The sequence below is a fragment of the Trachurus japonicus genome, chromosome 12 (genome assembly GCF_045865225.1).
Source record: "Trachurus japonicus isolate A0001 chromosome 12, Traja_1.0".
NCBI classification, from domain to species: Eukaryota; Metazoa; Chordata; class Actinopteri; order Carangiformes; family Carangidae; genus Trachurus; species Trachurus japonicus.
Genome location: NC_140918.1, coordinates 13060669 through 13082237, shown reverse-complemented (window position 1 = coordinate 13082237; position 21569 = coordinate 13060669). Strand labels below are relative to the sequence as shown.

The following is a 21569-nucleotide window of genomic DNA, read 5'->3' as shown; positions in this document are numbered from 1 at the left end:
GACAATCTCACATCAAACCAAAGTAGGGTGAAATGAAGGCAAGCCAGTTATATACCAAACAACAGACATGTTTGCATTTTCTAATTAATTAGTTTTTCATTATTCTTCATAGAATGGAAATAATAAGAGCCTTTTGTGCCGATAATTGAACTCAGTGGGAAACCAAGATTTCTTTTGGAAGAAGATGGAACAAAGAGCCAATGAGGCGGAGCTGTGGTGGCCACAGTCATGAAACCAAATAAGGTTATTTATAAGAAAAAAGTGATGGCTCTGTGATCCCTGATAATGCATTAGGTTAATTTCAATTTAAACAGAATACTGTTCAAACTGAAGACTTTACTATCACTCAAGCATGCAGGATCATGTCGTGACAGAGGCACCAGTCCTCAGTTTATTTATTCAGCTATTCAGACTTCTTCTCCTCAGGCGATTCACGTGTTTGAATCTTCTGGTAAATGCACAAAATGCTATTTCCTGTTAATCAGAAGTAATCCTATTGACACCAGGTGCTTACTCGTACGTCACAATGTACTGGCTTGAATCCATCCCCTAAGAATAGGTCACATTAAGCAGCAGATCAGTTTACTCACATGCTTATACATTTTGGTGTTTTAAAGCTAAAGTTTTTCTAAAGAGTTTCCCATTACATACTGTGTAGGCAGGTGCTTGGAAGAGGGGAACATCCACAGGGTGGGTATTTCCGTTGCATGCAAAGCAGAAGCAATGCATGCAATGTTCTGAGAAAGACGATACTAACATGTGTTCCAGTCTATTGCAGCTACTTGAGTGTGTCCTCTTCCTTTCCTCTACACAGAGTGTCTGACCTCTCCTTGCATTCTGTCTATATCACTCTATCATGTCATAGCAAGGGCTTGGACTTTGCAAGAGCCGGAATTTGGTCATTTACCAACTTCTACCCCGTGTATGCATGCAAGACAGAAATACAATTTAATGTGTGCCTCTTGCAGATACTAGTGTCACATGAGGTAGCCTAATTGCAGATGTTATCAGCCTTTGGTGTGTGTGTCTCAACTGATGAATGAGTAATGCAGTCCATTTATCAAAGCATACCCATCCAGATATATTAGAAGAACAGAGAATCTGCAATACTCAAGCCTCCTTCATTTAGGCTAGTGCATAAAGTGATGTATGACACAGACAGTGAAACAGTTTGAGCCTAAACACAAAAGAACATATTCTTTATAATCAAAGTAACATAGTGGCTGCAACAGATAGTAAATGATAGGCTACCTGAGATAATATTAATATTACAGTTGTGTGAACATCAACATAAACAGGAGATAACATTAAATAAAATAAATAAATGCAAACATGACTGTTGTCTATCTATCTATCTATCTATCTATCTATCTATCTATCTATCTATCTATCTATCTATCTATCTATCTATCTATCTATCTATCTATCTATCTATCTATCTATCTATCTATCCATCCATCCATCCATCTATCTATCTATCTATCTATCTATCTATCTATCTATCTATCTATCTATCTATCTATCTATCTATCTATCTATCTATCTATCTATCTATCTATCTATCTATCTATCTATCTATCTATCTATCTATCTATCTATCTATCTATCTATCTATCTATCTATCTATCTATCTATCTACCTACCTAATGCATTTATGACATTGACCAATAGAGGCGCAGTTTCCTCGTTTACGTCGCTCGGTGACGTAAGACGCTCTGAGCCGAGTCGAGCCAGCCTCCACTCTGCCCTGTTCATTCTCAGGCCGGGTAGGACCCAAGCAACAACACTGCTATCGGTTCAACCTATGAAGATTGGGCTTTTACAATCGCCATCCATCCTTTGAGTAGACAACATTTTGTGGAAATACATCACTGTCACTAATCAGAAGATACTCTAAAACGTTGAATCGGTGAGTTATGGAGGTGGATGCGTTTGCCACATCTCCAGTTTTTTGCTTGTCTTCTTCTGCTGCCCAGTTTTATTGTTGCTTTGTTCTGGGCAGCAGCCATTTTTAATCGCCTTGTCCTACATTCCCCATCGCTGTGTTCAAACCGCTAGGTTGGAAATGTTAGCAAAGCTTGGGGTGTTTTTGTTAAAAATTTCCCTCACAAGTTACAGCGCTTTTTGTCACGTCAAGCACGAGTGTAAATGCACTGAAATCCACCGGCCTGTCAATTGTTGCCTTTTGAACCACTGCACTGGAAGTTTTACGGAATTGCCGTTTCGCCAGTTTCTCACAAGCTTCCACTGCCGTTGCTAGCTCATGCTAACTTAGAAAGCTAGTGGTTGAGTTTTGTTATTTCTGCTCAATAGCGTTAAAAAAAAATAATAATCGGAAAACAACAACGTGCCTGTTTGATCACACGTTTAGATATGAAATGACAATGAAATACAATCTTAACGGGACCTTGGTCAACAGCACTTCATGTTTACATAGCCATTTTTTCCTTTAGCCAGCAGCTAGCTAAGTTAGCATATTTTTTTTTTTTACTAGTGGTGGCCAGCATCTACACACACCAAGGGTCCTTCTTGGCGTTTACATTGTTATGTTAATCTCAGGTAATGTTGGGTTACAGTCTTTAGAGTCAGATAAAACCAGTAACGCCGCTCCAATCATTGCATTTTAACCACTCGTCGGGATGGGCTGTGTTTTTGTTTTCGAGCAGCGAACTGGCTGGTGTCAGTTTCATGTGCTGGAATTAGCCACTAGCTTACGGCGGGTTACGGCACCAATAACTACTGTTAACGTTAGAGAGGTCAAAAGCTGCCTTGCGAAAATAAATATATCATACATGTAGTAGACTCATTTTTAAGTTCTTATATTAAATTGTATCAATTGTCTTGTAGAGATGGTGGTAAGTTGTAAACAAAATCAAGAAGAGGATAACGTTAGCTGTCATTGCGTTAGCTTCCATAGCTAAGCTAGCGTCACCAAATTTGTGATTTGCTTGTCTTCGAAGAAATTCTGGGGTATTTTTTTTAAACTTCAGATAACTTCAGAGAAACGGCAGGGTTAGACTTAATGCATTATAAAACCCACAGTCGTAGTCGGATATTTTAGAATTAGAAATGCCGGTAAAACGCCTATGCGGGGCTTTGACGGAGCGGCCTGTGAGATGTTATTTCGTCGCTTGGTTTTTTTTCTTCTACCCAAACGACGATATTTATTCGCATAGGTTTGTGTATAAAATATTCAAAACAGCAGCTGTGGACCGCTGCGTCTTCGCTAACGTTATGTAAACCATAACGAGGGTAATGAAGCCCTCTTTTGAATGCGTTTGCTACCCTTTACAGCTTTCCACATACATTGTTTTGATAGTTTGATTGAGCAATCACTTTTGAAATCTGAGCGCAAAAAGCCACCGTTTATATATTTAACTTTTGGCTGATATAATAAGAAGAAATAAGAAAAAACACACGTGGACTCCAAATTATTTGCTTGTCTTAGTGCAATATATTTAACGGAAGAGAGAATGAATTGTTTGCATGTGTATAACATGTGAATAGGGCTTGCGTTGTTGCTATTGTTAGACATTGTTATTTGACTATTATGTTAGATTTAAATGTTTATAACGAAATAAACTGATGCTAATTTCAAATACTTATTCCATAATTGGGATATCTGGGATTGAGTTAGATTTTAATAAGCAATCGGTTTAAAACAGTTAAGAATTGAATAATTTTGTTTGTCCACATATAATTGAGCACTTATGCAGTGTTAAGTTAAAGTGGTATTTACTGTGTTCTCAGTCATTTAATTGAGTGTATGTATATATAATAAGGAAAAATTGATTCCAACAATTTCATGTTGTACAATTATGCCGATATGTTTTTTTCCAGATGTGAATTGTCTTAAGCACAAAGCTTACACAAGGACAACCTGGTGTATTAAAGACAAGGTTTCCAATAACACATGAGCCACAAGTCACTTCTGCAAACATCACATCATTTCTACAGAGCATCTCAGTAGTAAGGGAAGAATAGATGAAAGGAGAAGAGGTGAGGGAAATGAGTTTCAAACAGGAATGAGGAGGGATTCGTGGCATGGCAACGTGATGCTTATTTCCTGCCAATAAGAACTTTTCCATCATGCTTAATTTTAGTGGGAATTAAGTATTTAAGATGTGAGGTGATAACTTATTTAAGGTATTAGATGTGGAGGGAAAATCCACTTTGTAGAGTCTTGAAGTTTGCTCAAAATAAATAATCTGTCACAGTAACCATTAAGCCATTTTATCTTGCTTGGTCTTACTGAAGAACTTTCTCTATGGACATATGATAGGCAGCATTTATTTTATTCACAGCTGCTCAAAATGGCTTGGTGCAGGTTTTAAGAAACAATCACTTGTAATACTACACAATGAACTGTACCCAGGTGTCTGAGGACAAGTTGGACCTGTCTGTGCCTCTAGGGCAGGATTTGTAAAAGACACACAGGGAAATCAAACCTTTCAATTTCATGTCAAGTATCCATGTAATGACAACAACTGCTTCAAGTTTGTTTTTCAACATGTTGTATACCTGAACATAAAAGGTGTTTTCCCCGTTGGGCCAAGCCAGCCAACATACCACAAATGTTTTTTAGCACAACTGTGATGCTGCTGAGATTACACTGGAAACGCTTGTGGTCTGTGTGGCAAAGGGCCATGACATATGGAAATACTAGTGCCACTGCCGACAAAGGATCAATGTGTCACGTCCCGTTGGTACCCTTCTTTTGTTCAAAGTTGCACATGAACACGCTGCAAAAACCACACTGCACCCATCTGATCACTACCAGGCAGGTGCAGTTTACACCTGTGGAAGAAAACACCCAGTTTTTAAATCTGGCTGGTTATTTAGTTTTTGAATTCTTGGTGATATCTCCAAATATGCAGTAGTAATGGAAACATAATTCATGTAAAATTTAATATAACACATTTTGATACCATATAATTGATATTTACCATTGCTACTCAGATATTTTGTGTAGTTTTTAAATATGAATCCACTCAAAGCTGGTCTTTTTTGAATCTTGATGAATTTTAGGGTCAGTATTGTAGTAAAGGTTAATTTATGGTTAGTTTTAGGCCAATAATAGTACAACGGTGTTGTTACCCTATTGTTTTTTTCATTAATAAAACCATGACTTTGTGTCTGTACTAAAGGCCGACATTCCTTCTCTTTTCTTGGTAGAATCAGAAGGCACTGGGAAGAGGCGCAAAGAAAAATTTCCATACTCGATGACATTACATCGCAATGTCCGATCGTTTGGGGCAAATAACCAAGTCCAAGGATGGGAAAAGCAAGTATTCCTCACTCAGCCTATTTGACAAGTACAAGGGGAAATCAATAGAAACTCAGAAAAACACAGGTAAGTTGCAATTGTTTTTGTTTTTCTCATCTTACTTCTATCTCTCGTCTATCTCTGTTTCAATGACTTTAATCTCTGTTCCCCTGATTTACCTACTTCTGTTTTCTCTCCCAGTAGTTCCGCGACATGGCTTGCAGAGTCTTGGCAAAGTGGCCGCAGCCCGGCGCATGCCCCCACCTGCTCATCTGCCGAGCTTGAAGTCTGAAAACAAAGGAAACGATCCCAACGTGATTATTGTGCCCAAAGACGGTACAGGATGGGCGAACAAGCAGGAACAAACCGATCAAAAGAGGTAAGAGGAGAACATGTAAAGCATCTCAAAGTCCCCTCCCCTCTGATCATCATGTCAAAGTTCAGGTGATTAACTGATGTACAAGATTTTGTAAATGATTGTTTTTCCTTTTCTGTCATGTTTGTAGTTCTATTGCATCAATACCACAGCTGCCGGAGTTGCCGCCACAGCTGGCTTTACAGAAATCTGTCTCCAATCTTCAGAAGCCCTCACCGGTAGCCAACCAGGAGGTATGTAGTATGTGGATCTAGAGTCTACCACTGTCTCAAAATGTTCTCTTCTCAATTATTAACTCTTAAAGAAGCCATCTTTAATGCACAACATTAGGTCTTATACAGCTTTCAACAGTGATACCCAAAAAAAATGCCCCTGCTGTGGTCACTATGCAGAGGAGGGAAAAATACTCACACTATCGCTCACATGTCACAGAGACCAAATGCAGCTGTTCGACTGTGACCTTGGTTTTCTTCATTTTCACAGAGCACAAACACAGGTGGACCAAAGCAATGGGCCCAGCTAAATGGAAAGGCAGTAGAGCAAGATGGTGAGTCATCCCAGATTCTCTTTAATTGAGAGTTGCATTAAAAATTTAAATGACATGCTAATGGTAAAGAATATGCTTCCTAGATTGTGGCCTCGTGTCTTTGCCACCGAGTACCACATTCTGTGTTTTGCCAAAGTCTGACGACTATCCTTCGTTTTGTTGCTCCTTTTAACGCCAATATCAGGTTCAAGGGCCTCAAACCGACTTCAGCCCTTCTCTCACGAGGAATTTCCCACGCTGAAGGCAGCTGGAGAACAGGACAGGGTTGGCAAGGAAAGAAGCGGCTTCGATCCGTCGTATGGGCCAGGACCAAGCCTCCGCCCCCAGAGTAAGTCTCAACTCTCCAGAACTGGCTGAGGCGCTCATAGATAAGCTGATGTCTGCTGGAAAGCAAGTTATTAAATCGGCAAAGAGATTTCGGACTATCTTGAAGATAATGATTTTGTTGAAACACATAAACAATGATGCAAAACTGATAAAGAGAGCAGTTTACTCACTGCTTCTATCAGCCTAATGCTAAATGTCTTTTGATATCATATACTTGTGTATTTCAAGCAAATAAAGCACTAAGAAAGGAAATGCTGACATATTTAATTATCTCTGATGTCTAAAATCTTCCTCTCCTCAAATAGATGTGACGAGCTGGAGGGAAGGTGGTGGCAGGAACCTTCAGCCCTCGTCCCTGACCCTCGGCCTGCCTGCAGATCCTGAGGGTAAGATCACTGCCCTGGGTGAGACTGGCTCCCCTCCAGCCTCATCTCACCCCACCTCTGCCACCGGCACCACCTCTACAAGTGTAGTGACGGCCCCGTCACCGGTCGCTGACCCCAAGGAGCCTTCCCTACGACCCGCCCAGCCAGTCCGCAGAACAACCGTCCCTACTGCCCTGCAGTACCAGCTTCACCACACTTCAACTGCTGTCTACCACGACATGTTGCCCGCATTTGTAAGTTCTACATGGCTCATATGACTGTTCTGGCACTTGTTTGAAAAATACTGTAAAGACAAGTTACTTGTTTTACTTGTACATCGTCAACTTTAGGGTTAAGTCACAAACAGCTGAAGTTGTTGGTAAATTGTTTTCCCATCATAAACACTTGTGTCATCCTGCTGTTTCCAGATGTGCTCTAAAGAGACACGTGAAGCCCCAGGTACAGAACATGTCCCTACCACCGTAGCAGCACCAGCCCGATTTGACAGCAAACCTACTTTTAGACAGAATTATGCCAAACCCGAACTTGTCAAGTAAGTGCATTCACAATGTTAGAAGAATTTGACCAAGATGTTGTGACACCTCATAATTGGTAATGTGTGTGTAATCTGCAGTGGTGATGTGAGAAGAGAGAACCGCTTTGTGCGTGCTCCTCCTAGACTCTCCTCTCAGCCCATCCGCAGGCCTGGTGAGAGGCCACAACGCCCAGCCATCATTAATCCAGAAGACCTGAAGGATTTGGATGAGCTTGACAATGACTGTGAGGACGGATGGGCTGGTCAGTATTTTTTAGACTTATTTAGGCCAAATAAAATGGTGACTTGACTTTTAAGTTTGTTGTTTAGTTTTTGAATACCGAATAGTCTGTGTGTTTTTGATCACACAACAACATCAATTACTACTCACTGCCCTGACTTTACTAATAATTGTTCAACTCCTGCCATGTGTGTAACTTGTTTTATGCACACTAGCAGGAACAGAAGCATTTATCTTATTTTAGTCTGATGGATAAATCTATACTTTTCCCAATGCTCTCGTCTGCACCTCGTGCCACACCTGCTGATGGTTTGTTGTTTTTCCAGGACTCCATGAGGAAGTTGATTATAGTGAGAAACTCAAGTTCAGTGATGATGAAGATGAACACAATAATGAAAAAAACAAGATGTGGTGAGAGCTCTTTCCTGACAGCTCAGTACTTCTCTAAACACTCTTGAGTGCCATCTTTACTAAAAGGGTTCTTGGTTTTAGGACTGAATGGGAGAGAGAGAACCAGCGTGACTGCCAGTCCTCCCTAAGTTCAGGTGAGGCATCTTATCCCCCCGAGGGCCTAGAGGAGAGTTATTACCAACATCACCATCACGAGCCTCCCAGGAAGACCAACGGCAGATATCTCTCAGCGGACACTCAGGTAACCACACACAGTGCTGTATTTTCCACCTTGACAGTATGTATCTAAAATTAACTTATCATGGTGTTGGTTAAGATAACACCTTGTCCTTTAATCCCCTTTTGACTAGGGAATTAAACAACATCGCAGAACATAAGAATATCAGTGTGCTTTAATGAGACAGTAACTGAGATTTAAGAAATATAACCTTGCAGTAACCATAGCAATATGTGTCTGACTATGTTGTACTTACAAAGTAGTTTTGCTTGGCAACTGAGAATGTGATAGACTTAATAGTCAGAAAATGTGTCTGTCTGCTGGCCACTTCCTTGTGGAAAGAATTTGTCAGACTCCTTGACTAAACAAGTTCACAGTGAGAATGGCTGTTCTTGAGATTGGGTAGTTTATGGTATTCTTAAGACTCAGTGATCTAAAACACATACTACGTAACGGTTATTTTCCAAGTATAAATCTGGGTTTGGACATTAGGTTCTTGTCATTCATTCCCCTTTTCCCATGTTTCCACAACCTAGAGGAATGCAAGTTCTTATAAACACTTCTCCTGAAAGGTAAACATGAACTGAACTGTCCAGATTTATTTTTGGAGAACTGGACACCGTTTTACTGTTAAACACAGTAAATCATCGTGGTTATTCAAAGAAAAGTAAAGGACACATTATTGATCATTTCAAATATCTTCATAAACTGTATGATGGAGAATTTTGAGCTTAATTATTTAACCTCCAGAACAAAGAAAAACCTTGTGGTTTAGTCTTGTGTGTTTTAAGATACAGAATCCATTTTATATATGAGCATTTTTACCACTTGAATCACCACTCCAGGCCCAGCAGAAAACCCAAGGTGAGCCACTTGCTGACCAGGAAGACCACCAGCGCCAGACTCAGGCTCCTGCCAGGGCAAAGTACGTGTCACCCGAGTTGTCGGAGGCTGTTGAGAGAGCCCGCAGGCGCCGAGAGGAGGAAGAGAGGCGTGCTCGTGAGGAACGCCTGGCTGCCTGTGCTGAAAAGCTCAAAAAGCTGGATGAGAAGTTTGGGAAGACTGAAAGACAGATGTCAAGGACAGAGGAGGGCCAGAAAGAGGGAGATGGCAAAGAAGTCCCACTGTCCCCAAACAGGGAACCAACTAAAAGCCACTCTGAGAACTGGCAATATAGCACAAAAGGTGAATAAGAAAAAAAATATTTTATCTAAGAACTAATGCAGATTAAATTCAGATCATTTTTGCAGTTCTGAACACTTTTGCAATCATGATTCTAGATGGAAGTGAGGGTCCTGCCGACAACTCTCCTGGCCATAGTTACCGTGAGGAACATGGCTTTTCTACCTACCGCAGCAGCGAGGACGATGGACAGGAGCCCTCCTCCCCCCCAGGAGACTATAATGGACGTCATCCCTCCAAACCCATCCCACCCCGCTTTCAAAAGCAGCCGCAGCACCAGCAGCAACAGCAGCAGGTGAGCGCCAGCTGATGCCCCTTCTTACCCATAAAGTCCTAATCACATACTAATGCGTCAGTGTATTAGTGGCTGCTCTGGGAGAAGAGGGCTTTCAAGAGTTAACACAAGCAGGGATTGTTTTTAAGGTTGGAGTCATCAGCATGCATGCCATACGTGAAAGGCAGCGAGCCCTGTGTAGGGCCTTAAGCTATCTGACTTTGATTGGATTATCCAAAGTTGATTCTTGTTAGGATTTTTAAAAAAAACTATCATACCTTGGTTCTCTCATGCAAAGAACATGAAAATGCAATTTATAAATGGGATGGGGTTTGAAGTTTTTCCTGTCAGTCAATCGAAATAGCTTGATTTGATTGGGTTAGATTGTCTGTTTGACAGAACACATGTCCCAGTAGGAAAAGCACAGGTGTAATTAGTGAAGGTTTAATTTTAGCAATGGGTTCCATCTTGAATGTTTTTAGTAACACTTGTGCTTTTCCTGCAGCGTCTGCTGTGAAAAGAGCCCATTGTGACGTTATTTAGTACTTTTTTCCTTAACTGAGAATAGCTGCTGTGACAGGGTCTGGCAAACACAGAGGATGAAATTGGGCTCGATTTTCTCAATGCTATTCTTTCATATTTAGTCCCCACTGTATGTGAATCAATGTGGCAATTTGTGTATGAATACATTCTACAGGAGCAAGTGTACAAGATGCAGCATTGGCAGCAGTCCGGTCACCCTGCCTCCTCTGGCTCAAATCATGGCCAGCGAGGCTACTATCCCCCACATGTCCTTGGGTTTGACCCTCGCTGGATGATGATGCCGACTTTCATGGATCCCCGCATGACACAAGGACGATCTCCTGTGGACTTCTACCCGAACACTGTCCACTCTTCAGGTGAGAACTAATTTAGAAATAGAAAAATAAAGCATTTAGCTTTACAACTGAAATGACAGTCTGTTTAAATGGAAAAACTCCAGATTTTAACACCGATTCATTTCAGCAGGAATGATGAAGCCCATGATGCATCAAGACCACTTGAACAGTCCTGGCTCTGATGAGGGATGTCATGCCAACCTACACCAGGAGCGAAGAGCCCCTTCCACTGAGCCTTACCCAATGTGGAACCAAGATGGCTACCCCTTGCGCAGCTTCACTCCACCTTACCAGAGACAGCATGAAAGCTCAGACAGCGGTCAGGCAGATGACAGGTCAGTTGTTGTGTTAAATATTTGAACCTGGAAACTTTTCAGTTATTATTTTAAGACATTCCTCCATTTTTATTCAGCTCTCTGGAAACTCACAAAAAAGTGAAACCCTGCTTGGTCGTATTGGCTTCTCTTCCTGTGTTCATTCTTTATAATTTTTTTATACCTCCCCTTTCCTACAGAAGTGATATGGCCTGCTCCCAACAGGACTCCTATGAAGAGAGGGCCAATGAGTGCCTGACCCACCCTCAAGATGATCTCCCCCATCATTCTTACCAGAGCAGAGGCCCAGACAGAGCACATCATGACCAAGGCCTGCTCACCACTGCTCAGAACCACCCCCAGAGTCACTCTGATAACGAATACCCAAACCAAGACAAACATCTGAAAGATGGCTCCGAATCTCACGATGAGACCTTAGATGGTTCCAAGGACAATTGGAAAAGGGATGGAGGCCAGAAACAAGACGGAGGACTGAATACTCAAAGCCAGTGGTCCGAACCCAGTTCCAGCTCAAGTAGCGTGAGCCAGCCATCTGAGACCAGTGGACGTACATTGATTCGCAGAACTGGGCCCATCAAGAAACCCGTTCTCAAGGCTCTCAAAGTTGAAGACAAGGAGAATGAGAAGCCCAAAACTGAGCCCGAGGAGAAGCCTGTCCCCTACCGTCTGGAGAAAGAAGTCCTCACCAATGTTTATGATTTGAAGAAAGACAACCAGCCTGCCAGCAACAGGCGCGCAGCCTCACCTGTTGTCGTTGTTGTCGAGAAACAGCCTGAAGAGAGGCAGCGTCAGTCACCGGCTCCCACCAAGACAGAGAGGCCTTTGAGCACCCACAGCGACGACTCTCCCAAGGAGTGCGCCTGGGACACCGGCAAGAGCCAGTCACCTAGAGAAAGCCAAGAAAACCGGGAGCCCCAGGCACCACGGCGCAACAACTGGATCTTTATTGATGAGGAACAGGCCTTTGGTGCGGTCAGGGGGACAGGAAGAGGCCGCAGTCGAGGCTTCAGGGAGTTCGGCTCCAGAGGTGGAACCCGTGGTGGCCGAGGTGGAGACAGTCTCCGAGGAGCCTACAACAACAATAACAACAGCGGCGGCATCGGAGCCCAGCGGACAAGCAGAGGCCGAGGACCGCCTAGAGACCTTGTCAAGGTGGAGGAGTTCCAGAGGGGCAAGCCCCGGAGACGAAATGTCAGTGAGACCTTGAGTGAAGCCTCCGAGTATGAAGAACTGCCCAAGAGGCGTCGCCAGAAGGGATCTGAAAATGGAGAAGGCTACATAGAATCTGGAGAGGTCCGTAAAGCAGACAGAGATTCTTGGAGATCCAACAAAGTGTACACAGATGACCAGTCGGCCACAGATTTCAAAGAAAAGACCAAGGCCAGCAGAGGCTTTGGGGGTCGCACTTTGCCTCCCAGACTGAACACCACCGGAAGTTACAATCGAGGCTTCGGAGGGTCCAGGGACATTTCCACATGGAGGGGCCGTGGACCCCAGTTTGGCAGCAATGGTGGCTCCATGCAAGAAAACGGTTACGGTACTGGAGCTGAGACAATGTATTCTCGCCGACTCCCCGTCGAGCGCGATGCTCTCAAGTACGCCCCTAAATTCACCGGCTCTTTAATGGAAAATGGCACAGAGGACCGCGAAGGAGAGTACTACTTTGACAACGACAACCCCGACAGACAGATGTTAAGGAGACGGCGCCCACCACGTCAAGACAAGCCGCCACGCTTCCGTCGCCTACGACAAGAGCAGGGACCTGGCTCCAACCAGTGGACGAGTGACGAGTACGTAAACGGAGACTTTGCCAACCCCTGGCCTGGCCGCTCCAAAGGCAGTGGGGAAGACAACTGGCCCAGTGGCCATTACTCTGGCCAGCGTTCTAACCAGCACGGCCAGGTGGAGGAATGGGAGACGGGATCAGACAACAGTGACTTTGGTGACTGGAGAGAGAAGCGTAGTGGAAGCGGAGGCGCAGCTCCACAGGGACACGATATCCCCTCCGACTCTGGACACAGTGAACCAGGCTCTGGCGAGAAAAGAGAACTTTCCAAGAGAAGCTTCTCCAGTCAGAGGCCACTGGTGGAACGGCAGAACAGGAAAGGGGAGCCGTCGCTGCTGGAAGCGAGCAAGATGACACGTACACCTGATAACCCCCCCACCTCCTCCTCTAACAGGAGCGACAGTTGGCAGAACGGAGGGAGTAAGAGGTGAGGTGAATGGTAGAAGAGACTCTGCTGAGGTTTATTGTAGGTTATACTGTCCCATCCCCATATGTATTGCTTCTGGCCGTGTAGCATGTTTTATGTAAGCTTGGGACTTACATTAATGCTCCAGTGCTTTGTTCCAGGCCTGGTTGTTGTAGTTGCTTAGAAACCAACAACACAGTATGTCCTCTCCCTTTATTATGTTCACCTTGCAGTATTCTCTGACTAACTTTCTCATGATGACATGAAATGAATAAAATGAACATGGACATTTTTTTCTCACCTTAATTTAAAGAAAATTCTTCATTACAAATGTAGGACTGTAAGGAGAAACAGTGCAGATATTCAATACAATCACTTTGGAAGTACCATATGCTGTTCCCACTTGCACTACCAGCATTTTTGTATTATTCGACCACCACTGAACCACTCACCTGTAGATAGTTTGTTCTCTCGATGCTCTTCCATTCTGCTCTGTTGTTTCAAGAAGCAGAAACATTATTTATCGTTTGCTACAGTTTCCCCTGCAGTCATAGTCTGAGGTACAGAGCACTGCTCGCCATGCGGTCTGTCCCAGACGAGCATGTAGTTCAGGTTCATTGGAGAGATGAATGTGCGAAAGGCGCCTAACAGGAGGATTGGCAAATTGAACATTGTTAGATTCGACAGCGTTCCCCCCGGGCCTGAGTTTGAACTCACCCTGTCTGGTTTCCTTCTTATTCCACCTGTTATCTGCGGTCTTTGCTGAACTAAGCTACCTCAAAACAGAAAAAATGTTTCATGTCAAATTAAAAACGGCCCAAAATTAAATAAACCATGAGATTGTTAGAGGTTTTGGTAATTTTGTTGCTAAATGTTGATGTCTGACTCTTGGCGGTGCTCAGAAAATAAAAATTAAAACACGTATATGTCTCCCACTTTCCTATTTTCAGCAGGAGCCCAGATGAATCAGGCCCAGTCTACAGCCTAGAGCAGCCAGAGGAGAGGGAGCCCAGTGAGCCCTCAGGGAAGAAATTAGACAAGGAGCTGAAGCCAGGACCTGTCAAGACGGACTTAGCTGAACCTCTGTCCCAGTATGAACTCAGCAGTTACCCAAGTAAGTCCATTTATTTTAAATAAATGCCTTCAGTCTCGATAGAAATGAAAAATATGTTAGCAGTTGGTTCTCCCACATTGCTGAATTTCTAAGAAAAATGTTTTTGTAGTTGAGGGAGATGCAGGGGGACCCATTTCAAATCCAGATGGATACCAGGATGCCTTGTCCAAAAAGCAGAGACGCCCACAGGAAGATGAAAGGAGGAGGAAGGAACAGGGAGCTGCTGTAAGTTCAACATGTGTTCAACATATGCTGAGAATAAACATAATGGATGTATCTTATCAGTATGTTAAGCCTTTCTCATTGCTGTGTCAGGTGCCAGTGAAAAACAGGACAATCACATCCAAGATACCACCACGCTTTGCCAAAAAGCAGGGAAGCATGAGCATGGAACAACCTGAAGAGGCACTTTCTTCCAACAACCTGGGAACGGAAATTTGGGAGACCAACAGCTCAGGTAGAAGACGGATCAGGTTTTCTTTAAAGTCTATGGTTCTGTTGATGTTGAGCAGTAACCATAAAGACACAATGTGTTACATTATAATGGCAAATTTTATATTTGAAAGACTATAGCTGAAGAATCAGTTCAGTAAACAAGGTTTTTGTTTCCTTTCCTATTTGTTATTTCTAGAAAAACAGCAGTTTGGTTACCTTGTTATGTACTTTTCTCTTTTTTTGTATTATTACATTTTGTATCTAATGCAGAAATGTGATAATTGAAACATTTTCTTGTAATGGAAATTTTGAGAAAAGCAAATTGATTGTATTTTGCACTAACGACACACATTTCTTTCTCAGCTCTTTCAGTTCAATCTTCAGGAGACTCATGGACTAAACAGGTGTCTTACACTGGGAGTGAACCCAACTCGGAGGTAGTACAATGCCACCTTTTATTTGAAATATTCTGTATCGATATAGTATTTCTTTAGTTCAATTGACAACTAATAAATGTGTTGGAACTGAATTCGATAACTCAAGAAACATAAGCAAACTAATGCCTTTTCTTCTTCTTTACCAGGACTCCGATGCTGGCCCAGAGCAGAGTAAAGAGCAGCACAAGCCAGGGCCCATTGGAAATGAACGCTCCCTGAAGCACCGCAAGGGCTCGGAGGGTGTCGATCGGCTGGAAGGCGGCCCCATCACGCCAGTCAATGGTGTGGACCTCCACGTGGACACTGTGCTGCCTGTGCCTCCTATTGAGTTTGGCGTCAGTGCCAAAGACTCTGATTTCAGCCTCCCACCAGGCTCGACCCCAGTGCCCGTGTCAAATCCTGTCAACAAGCTGCAGGACGCACTTACCACCAATGTGAGTGATTTTAATCTGTACTTGTGGTACCTTGGCAATCAAACAACTAAAGGTGATCCAAATGCATGAAGGATAATCTACAGTCTCAATCAATTATAGAATACTTCAAGGACATTTTAATGATAGGAAAGATGTATTTTGTACTTAACAACATATTGACTGATCCTGGACTTTTGTTTGTTTTTAACAGACTGCTCTCAATCAGAGTATCCCCATGCTGCGCTCCAACCACCTGCAGCCCGGCATTAACCTCAATCCCATCTCCTTCCCCAGTGCTGACCTCACTCTCAAGGTATTTAAATTACAATCCCATGTACACAGAGTTGTATCTTTAAACACATGTAATCAGTGTCTGGAATAAAAGCCAAACTCACTGTGATATTCAAACATGCATATAAATTAGAAATGTTTGTTTTCCTCAGATGGAATCAGCACGTAAGGCGTGGGAGAACTCCCAGTCCCTCCCTGAGCAGGGCTCTCCTGGCGGAGGTGCTTCAGGTGCTCAGCCTCCCTGCAGCCTCCCTGGCTCATCCAGTGGTGTCAGCTACAGTTCCTTTGGAGGAGTGTCCATGCCTCCGATGCCTGTGGCATCAGTAGCACCCTCCATGTCCATGCAAGGTAAACTACGTTTCCTTTTGTCCTTGTTTGATGAGGGTTCAATCTTTGAGGAGAACTAAACTTCAAAGCTGTTTCCTCTCCCTTCTGTAGGTAGTCATATTCCCCCATTGTATTTGGATGGCCATGTCTTTCCAAGCCAGCCACGCCTTGTGCCTCCCACCATGACCCAGCAGCAGACATACCAACAGGCGGCCGCAGCTCAGCAGATTCCCATCTCTTTGCACACGTCTCTTCAGGCTCAGGCTCAGTTGGGGCTTCGAGGCGGTCTGCCTGTCTCTCAGTCTCAAGAGATGTTCAACTCTATTCCCCCCTTCAGGTAATATGTGAAATTCACATCAGTCCTGTCAAATTGCTTCACTCTTGTCATGTTATCTGTTCTGCTTGTGTGGCTCAGATGAAACCTATTTGAATGGAGTTTGACGGTTTCTTTGCCCTGCTCTGTCTTCCCTGTTTCAGGTCCCAGGTTTACATGCACCCCAACCTGTCACAGCCCAGCCCTATGGTGCTGTCAGGTGGAGCCCCTCTCAAAGGGCCGTACTCGGCTTTCCCTGGCATGCAGCCGTCAGACATGGTCAAGCCACAGTCCGGCTCTCACTACCAGCCAATGAATGGCAGCCAGCAGCTAGTCTACGACAGCCAGATGAACCAGGGGCCTGGGATGGGTTCTTCCCAGTTAATGGACTCTCAGCTCATCCAGGTGAGTGGATTTCACAACGGCTCTCAATGCTGCGGTCCACTTGATGTTAGGTCAGATTTTCTAATAAATAATCAGAATCTGTCTTTTCACCAGGTGACGATGCCGTTGCCCGGCTCTCAGCTGCGCTACGGCTCAGCTCAGCAGCATCTCATCCTCCCACAGTCCATCCAGCTGCAGCAGGGACAGAACCTGTCAGTTGGCGCCCCTCGTCGAATGCTGCCCCCTGGCTCCCAGCCTGTCATGACTGGCAGTCGAGAGGTACGACTTGTGGATCTAATGTTTCTGAACACAGATCCATTGAGAGTAGTATTGACGAATGTGTGTAATACAGCATATTTGTTTAAATCCATAACACACTGGACCCGAGAGGTTCATATTTATTGATGATTGTTCCCTGTTTGGCAGGGTTCACAGATGGAAATGAAAGGCTTCCAGTTTGCTGAGAAGCCCAACCACTCCCCAGGCATATCTGGAGGGTCCTACAGGTCAGTGGAAAATACACACAAAAGAAATATTATATTATATATAAATTATATATTATATACACTATCACAACTCATGCAGCTTCATTAACTAAATTTTCTCCTCCCTCTTTTTTCATCAGGCCTGGTTCTGCCAGCCCCAGTGGTAAACCCTCTGGTCCTGGGGGTCCTGTAGGCCCCCTGCCCACACATTTTGCTCAACAGGTATTTATTTTTCATACAGTTATTTTCAGATGTTTTAACTCTGAAGGTTTATCAGGGCATTTTTAAACATGGGCCAATGACAGAAATATTCCACCGCCTAATGCGGGAGTGTTTGGTGTTTTGTTTGCTAAAAGCTGCTCAGCTCATCTCCCTCTCAACATGATGGTCCATGGTTCACTTTAAAAATGAACACTGAATAGCCTAATGACAAACATGTGAGCGAACTTGAGTTTTTGGACCAAGTCTGAAAATGCCCTAAGAATTTGAATACTTGCATGCTAATTATTCGTGTTTTCATTTATTTCCCACCTCCTCATCTACTTCCCTCCCCTCCTCCTCCTCCTCCCCACGGCCAACAGGTCCCACCTGCTCAGGGCAGCATGGTGATGCACATGCGCCCCCCCACCACAGGCCCCTTCCCCAACCCCATCCAGAGACCAGTCATGCAGGTCAACAAGCCTGTTATCATCCGCTCCCCCCCTTACCCTAATCCTGGCCGTGACCCCTCCCACTCCACCCCTCCCTCGGCCCCCGAGCCCCCTGTTAAAGGGCCAGAGGATGGCATGAAGGTGAGCCACCCACTGTAAATATAGGTAATTTAATTTAATCCATTTTCTTTTTCTCTATTTCTATTTCTATCACTTGTTTTAGAGATGTTCTAGTGTGTGCTCTTATTTTAAGTGAACAGTTCTAGTTATCTTATCCAAAAAGTCTGTTAGAAGCATTTTGGTACCGTAAAACAACATGTATATTATATATGGTAGAATAAATCTAAATTGTTTGTAGTTACATTAGTAACAGTTTTTCTATTTACTAATCTGTACTTAATTCTGACAATGGTTCTCATGTGTAATTTTAATTAGAACTTTTCTCCCTTATAACAGTAATTACTTTTGCATACAAAGATATAATTACAGCTGAATGAAGCAATTTTTATTTTGGATAATCTGACGCTGAAGCTCAATTTGATTTAAATGACTTCAGTGTGTTAGTGAAGTAGTTGACTGTACATCATGGAGAAATAAAGTTTTGTGTTATAGAAAGCTGTGAATCTCTTGCCTCATATGATTGTTGAGAGTCCAGTTTGGTATAATGCTAAAAAGCATGAAGTGACTTTTCAGGAAAATAACCCGTACAATATTATTGTTAAAAATATCTACTGTTTTGATCAGATAGCCGAGCACCAGCCTAGGACTATTCAAACAAGTGTTTGCAGAAATATAAAGCTCAGCATACACCGCTGTAGATCTTAGTGACCCCACCTTTTCTTTGTGCAGAATAAAACCATCAGAGAAGTGCGCAAGGCAGTGGGTGAGGGCAAGACACCATCTGGGGGCATGACCAGCAAACTCCAGGAGCCCCTACCTTCTGCAGGGCAAGCCAAACCAGCACGCACTGGAGCCATCAAACCCCAGGCGGTCAAAGTAGAGGAGGGCAAGGCATAACAATGGACCTGAAAATCCTCATCACCACCCAGCCTGCCAACACGAAGCCCGTTGACCAATGTCTGAGCCTTCTGAGATCCACCTTATCCCAAAGGCACCGAGGCAAGGGGCAAACATGCGGACATCATGATGAATTACCCCCTCTTGAACTGTCAGAACTGGACACTATTATTTCACACCACGTATAGAGATATATAAATATATTATAAATATATACATAGACACAAACAGTCTTTTAAGCAGATCTCTTCAAGGTCCTCTTTAATTTATTATTAGTCACTTTTAAGGGGAGATTGGTAAAGATAAAAGATATTTCTGTTTTCCTTTGAGTTTCTCCTCGAGGTGGGGAAAAGGAAAATGGCCAACTCAGACAGATGGTTCATTTTTCATACCATTTTGCCAAACTATTAACTCCCTGTTGATGGACTGTAGCCCTTAAGACCAGGCAGACACTTGATAAAACTCGCTATGAGAAGCAAAGTCTGTTATAAATTTTTTAAACGAATTTGAAATGCAGTGGGGCACTTGTTTGTCATTTTTCATTGGCATTTTTGCTGGTTAATAAAGTTTCAATTCATCACCCATTAATTCTATTGGTAAAGGACTTATTTTATTAACGGGGGGACACTCCTAACTCTGATTTGTGGACATCATTGCATGTCAACATGGCAAAAGTCAAGTGCATCAGCCTAGAATTGCATCTTCTGGGACTCCACACCCAGCCCATGAACTGTGGCAAAAACTGCTTAGACTGGTAGAAATGATTTCTTTTTCTTGAACTCTGTTCTTTGCTTTTACATTCTGTTGCTTGCTCTCTTTTGTCTGTAAATTGAAACAAAAAGGTGGACATTGTACCAAAATCATGTTGCTTCCATGGGAACTTCACTGGCATTGATACAGCGTGTGCATGTGATGTGCTGAATGTGTGTAAACCTGCAGGACTCCTGCCTAGAAGCTAGCAACATTTCACAAAAAAAGGACTGTACCTGAACTCAGCATTCATTATGCTGCCGTCGACTGTATGGATTTTGATAAATCAAGCTGGCAACAATTTTGGCCTCATTGTGACGTTTTGTGTGTGGGGGAGGAGAGGTGCTGCATTCTCAATTGCTGTAAAGGAACCCCCCCGAAATAGCTGATTGAAATGTTTGCTTTTCTTATCGCTTTGTTTGGGTTGTAATGAATCAAACTGTCTGTTTATGAAGATGTGATATAAGTGATCATTTTTACATCCCTCACCATGGGGCAGTTTGCTTTTTTTTTTTCTTCTTTTAATGCTCCTGAAAGACTTTGCTCTCTAATTCCGTTCTGATCCCCCTGTCAACACTGTGGGGAGTTGTTGTGAAGAAACAGACTCATCACTGTTTGATTATTCAACATCTGGTCTCTGAGGTGGCACTAGCAATAAATGCAGCCTAACTATAATCACAATCAGGGTCCAAAAAAAAAAAACTTCTTATTTTTTTCCTGTTAGAAGCTAATGATCACAAACGAGGGGCGTTTAGCATTGCTTGCTGAATTAAAATATGATCTTTGCTTAAGGTTTTTTCTTTATTTTTTTGTGCGCACTGCAGTTCCAGTGGACTACGAAGGACTTTTAAAAGTGTTCTATATGAAAATGTGAAGCTGTTGGAAACATCATTGGATTTCTTCTTTTTTTTTTTTGTAATGGACATTGATTTTGAAACTCACAATGCCAATGTCATAACTGGTTCAATGTTACTGCTTACTATAACGCTCCATGACACTACAAAATGTTGCGATTTATCTTTATGACAATGTTTCACTGGTATATATGTATATGCATACTTAACTGTACAGTCGAGCCTTGTCAGCGAGGGGAGGCTTAAACCCACATTTCATTTTAGATATTGTGGCACTATAAAGGATTTAACTTTGAAAAGGTCACTGTGTTCTCAGAATGGACTGCTTTCACTTGTTGATAGGTTTATCGGGCTTGGAGTGTTTTTGCCTCTTATCCCTTACTGCAAAAGATCTTGATGCTTCTCATCATTGTACCCGCACCAAAACGTTGCCCTGACTTTTTTTTTTGTACTTTTAAGATGCATATTTCATTTTGTCAAGAGGACCAGCGCTTTCTACAGCTGATCCAGCATAATTCTATTTATCCTATCTGATCTTTATCCTTTCAGATATTTGGTCATTACTCTCCCTTGTTAAAAAAAAAAAAAGAGCTTATTGAAAGAAAAGAAATAAAGCAGTTGTGATTTCTTAAATGTACTGTTGATTCTGTATTCTCACTTTGTCATATTAAAAACCATGCATCAAATTCTTGTGGAAGAAATCATGGGGTAAATGATTTCAGTTGTTGGCTGAGGTATTTGTGGGAAATGTAGTATCCTTGGTAGAAGTTGTTTTCATAAAAGTATTTAATTACCAAGATAAACAAAGCCTCACCAGAGTCATTTAAAAGCTTTGACCCACTACTATTCCCAAACCCATTGGCATTGATGCTCACTCTCTAAAATAATGGGAAATCAAGGTTTGATTATGTACAGCTGTTATGTTTCCTGCCCTCTATTATAAATCACTTGGC

General features: G+C 42.8%; 1 protein-coding gene across 1 annotated transcript; it reads left to right on the top strand.

Moving 5' to 3' along the window:
• The first annotated feature begins 1691 nt into the window (after nucleotides 1–1691).
• On the top strand, nucleotides 1692–21253 carry prrc2b (proline-rich coiled-coil 2B). The gene is made up of 30 exons (XM_085793293.1): nucleotides 1692–1909; nucleotides 5176–5353; nucleotides 5468–5645; nucleotides 5773–5875; nucleotides 6126–6189; nucleotides 6374–6517; nucleotides 6822–7135; nucleotides 7310–7434; nucleotides 7516–7679; nucleotides 7984–8068; nucleotides 8150–8309; nucleotides 9131–9470; nucleotides 9566–9762; nucleotides 10439–10640; nucleotides 10750–10954; nucleotides 11134–13167; nucleotides 14097–14260; nucleotides 14370–14485; nucleotides 14576–14717; nucleotides 15059–15132; nucleotides 15279–15566; nucleotides 15757–15858; nucleotides 15989–16184; nucleotides 16275–16500; nucleotides 16641–16881; nucleotides 16975–17139; nucleotides 17287–17366; nucleotides 17486–17567; nucleotides 17927–18136; nucleotides 18845–21253. The coding sequence occupies exons 2-30, from the start codon at nucleotides 5239–5241 to the stop codon at nucleotides 19010–19012; spliced, it is 6684 nt and encodes a 2227-aa protein (XP_085649419.1). The 5' UTR covers nucleotides 1692–1909; nucleotides 5176–5238; the 3' UTR covers nucleotides 19013–21253.
• Nucleotides 21254–21569: the final 316 nt, after the last annotated feature.

Coding starts and splice junctions, on each gene's coding strand:
- prrc2b (XM_085793293.1), top strand. CDS start 5,239: ATGTCCGATCGTTTGGGGCAAATAACCAAGTCCAAGGATGGGAAAAGC. Junction 5,876..6,125: donor CACCGGTAGCCAACCAGGAG/GTATGTAGTATG, acceptor TCATTTTCACAG/AGCACAAACACAGGTGGACC. Junction 15,133..15,278: donor GGAGTGAACCCAACTCGGAG/GTAGTACAATGC, acceptor CTTCTTTACCAG/GACTCCGATGCTGGCCCAGA.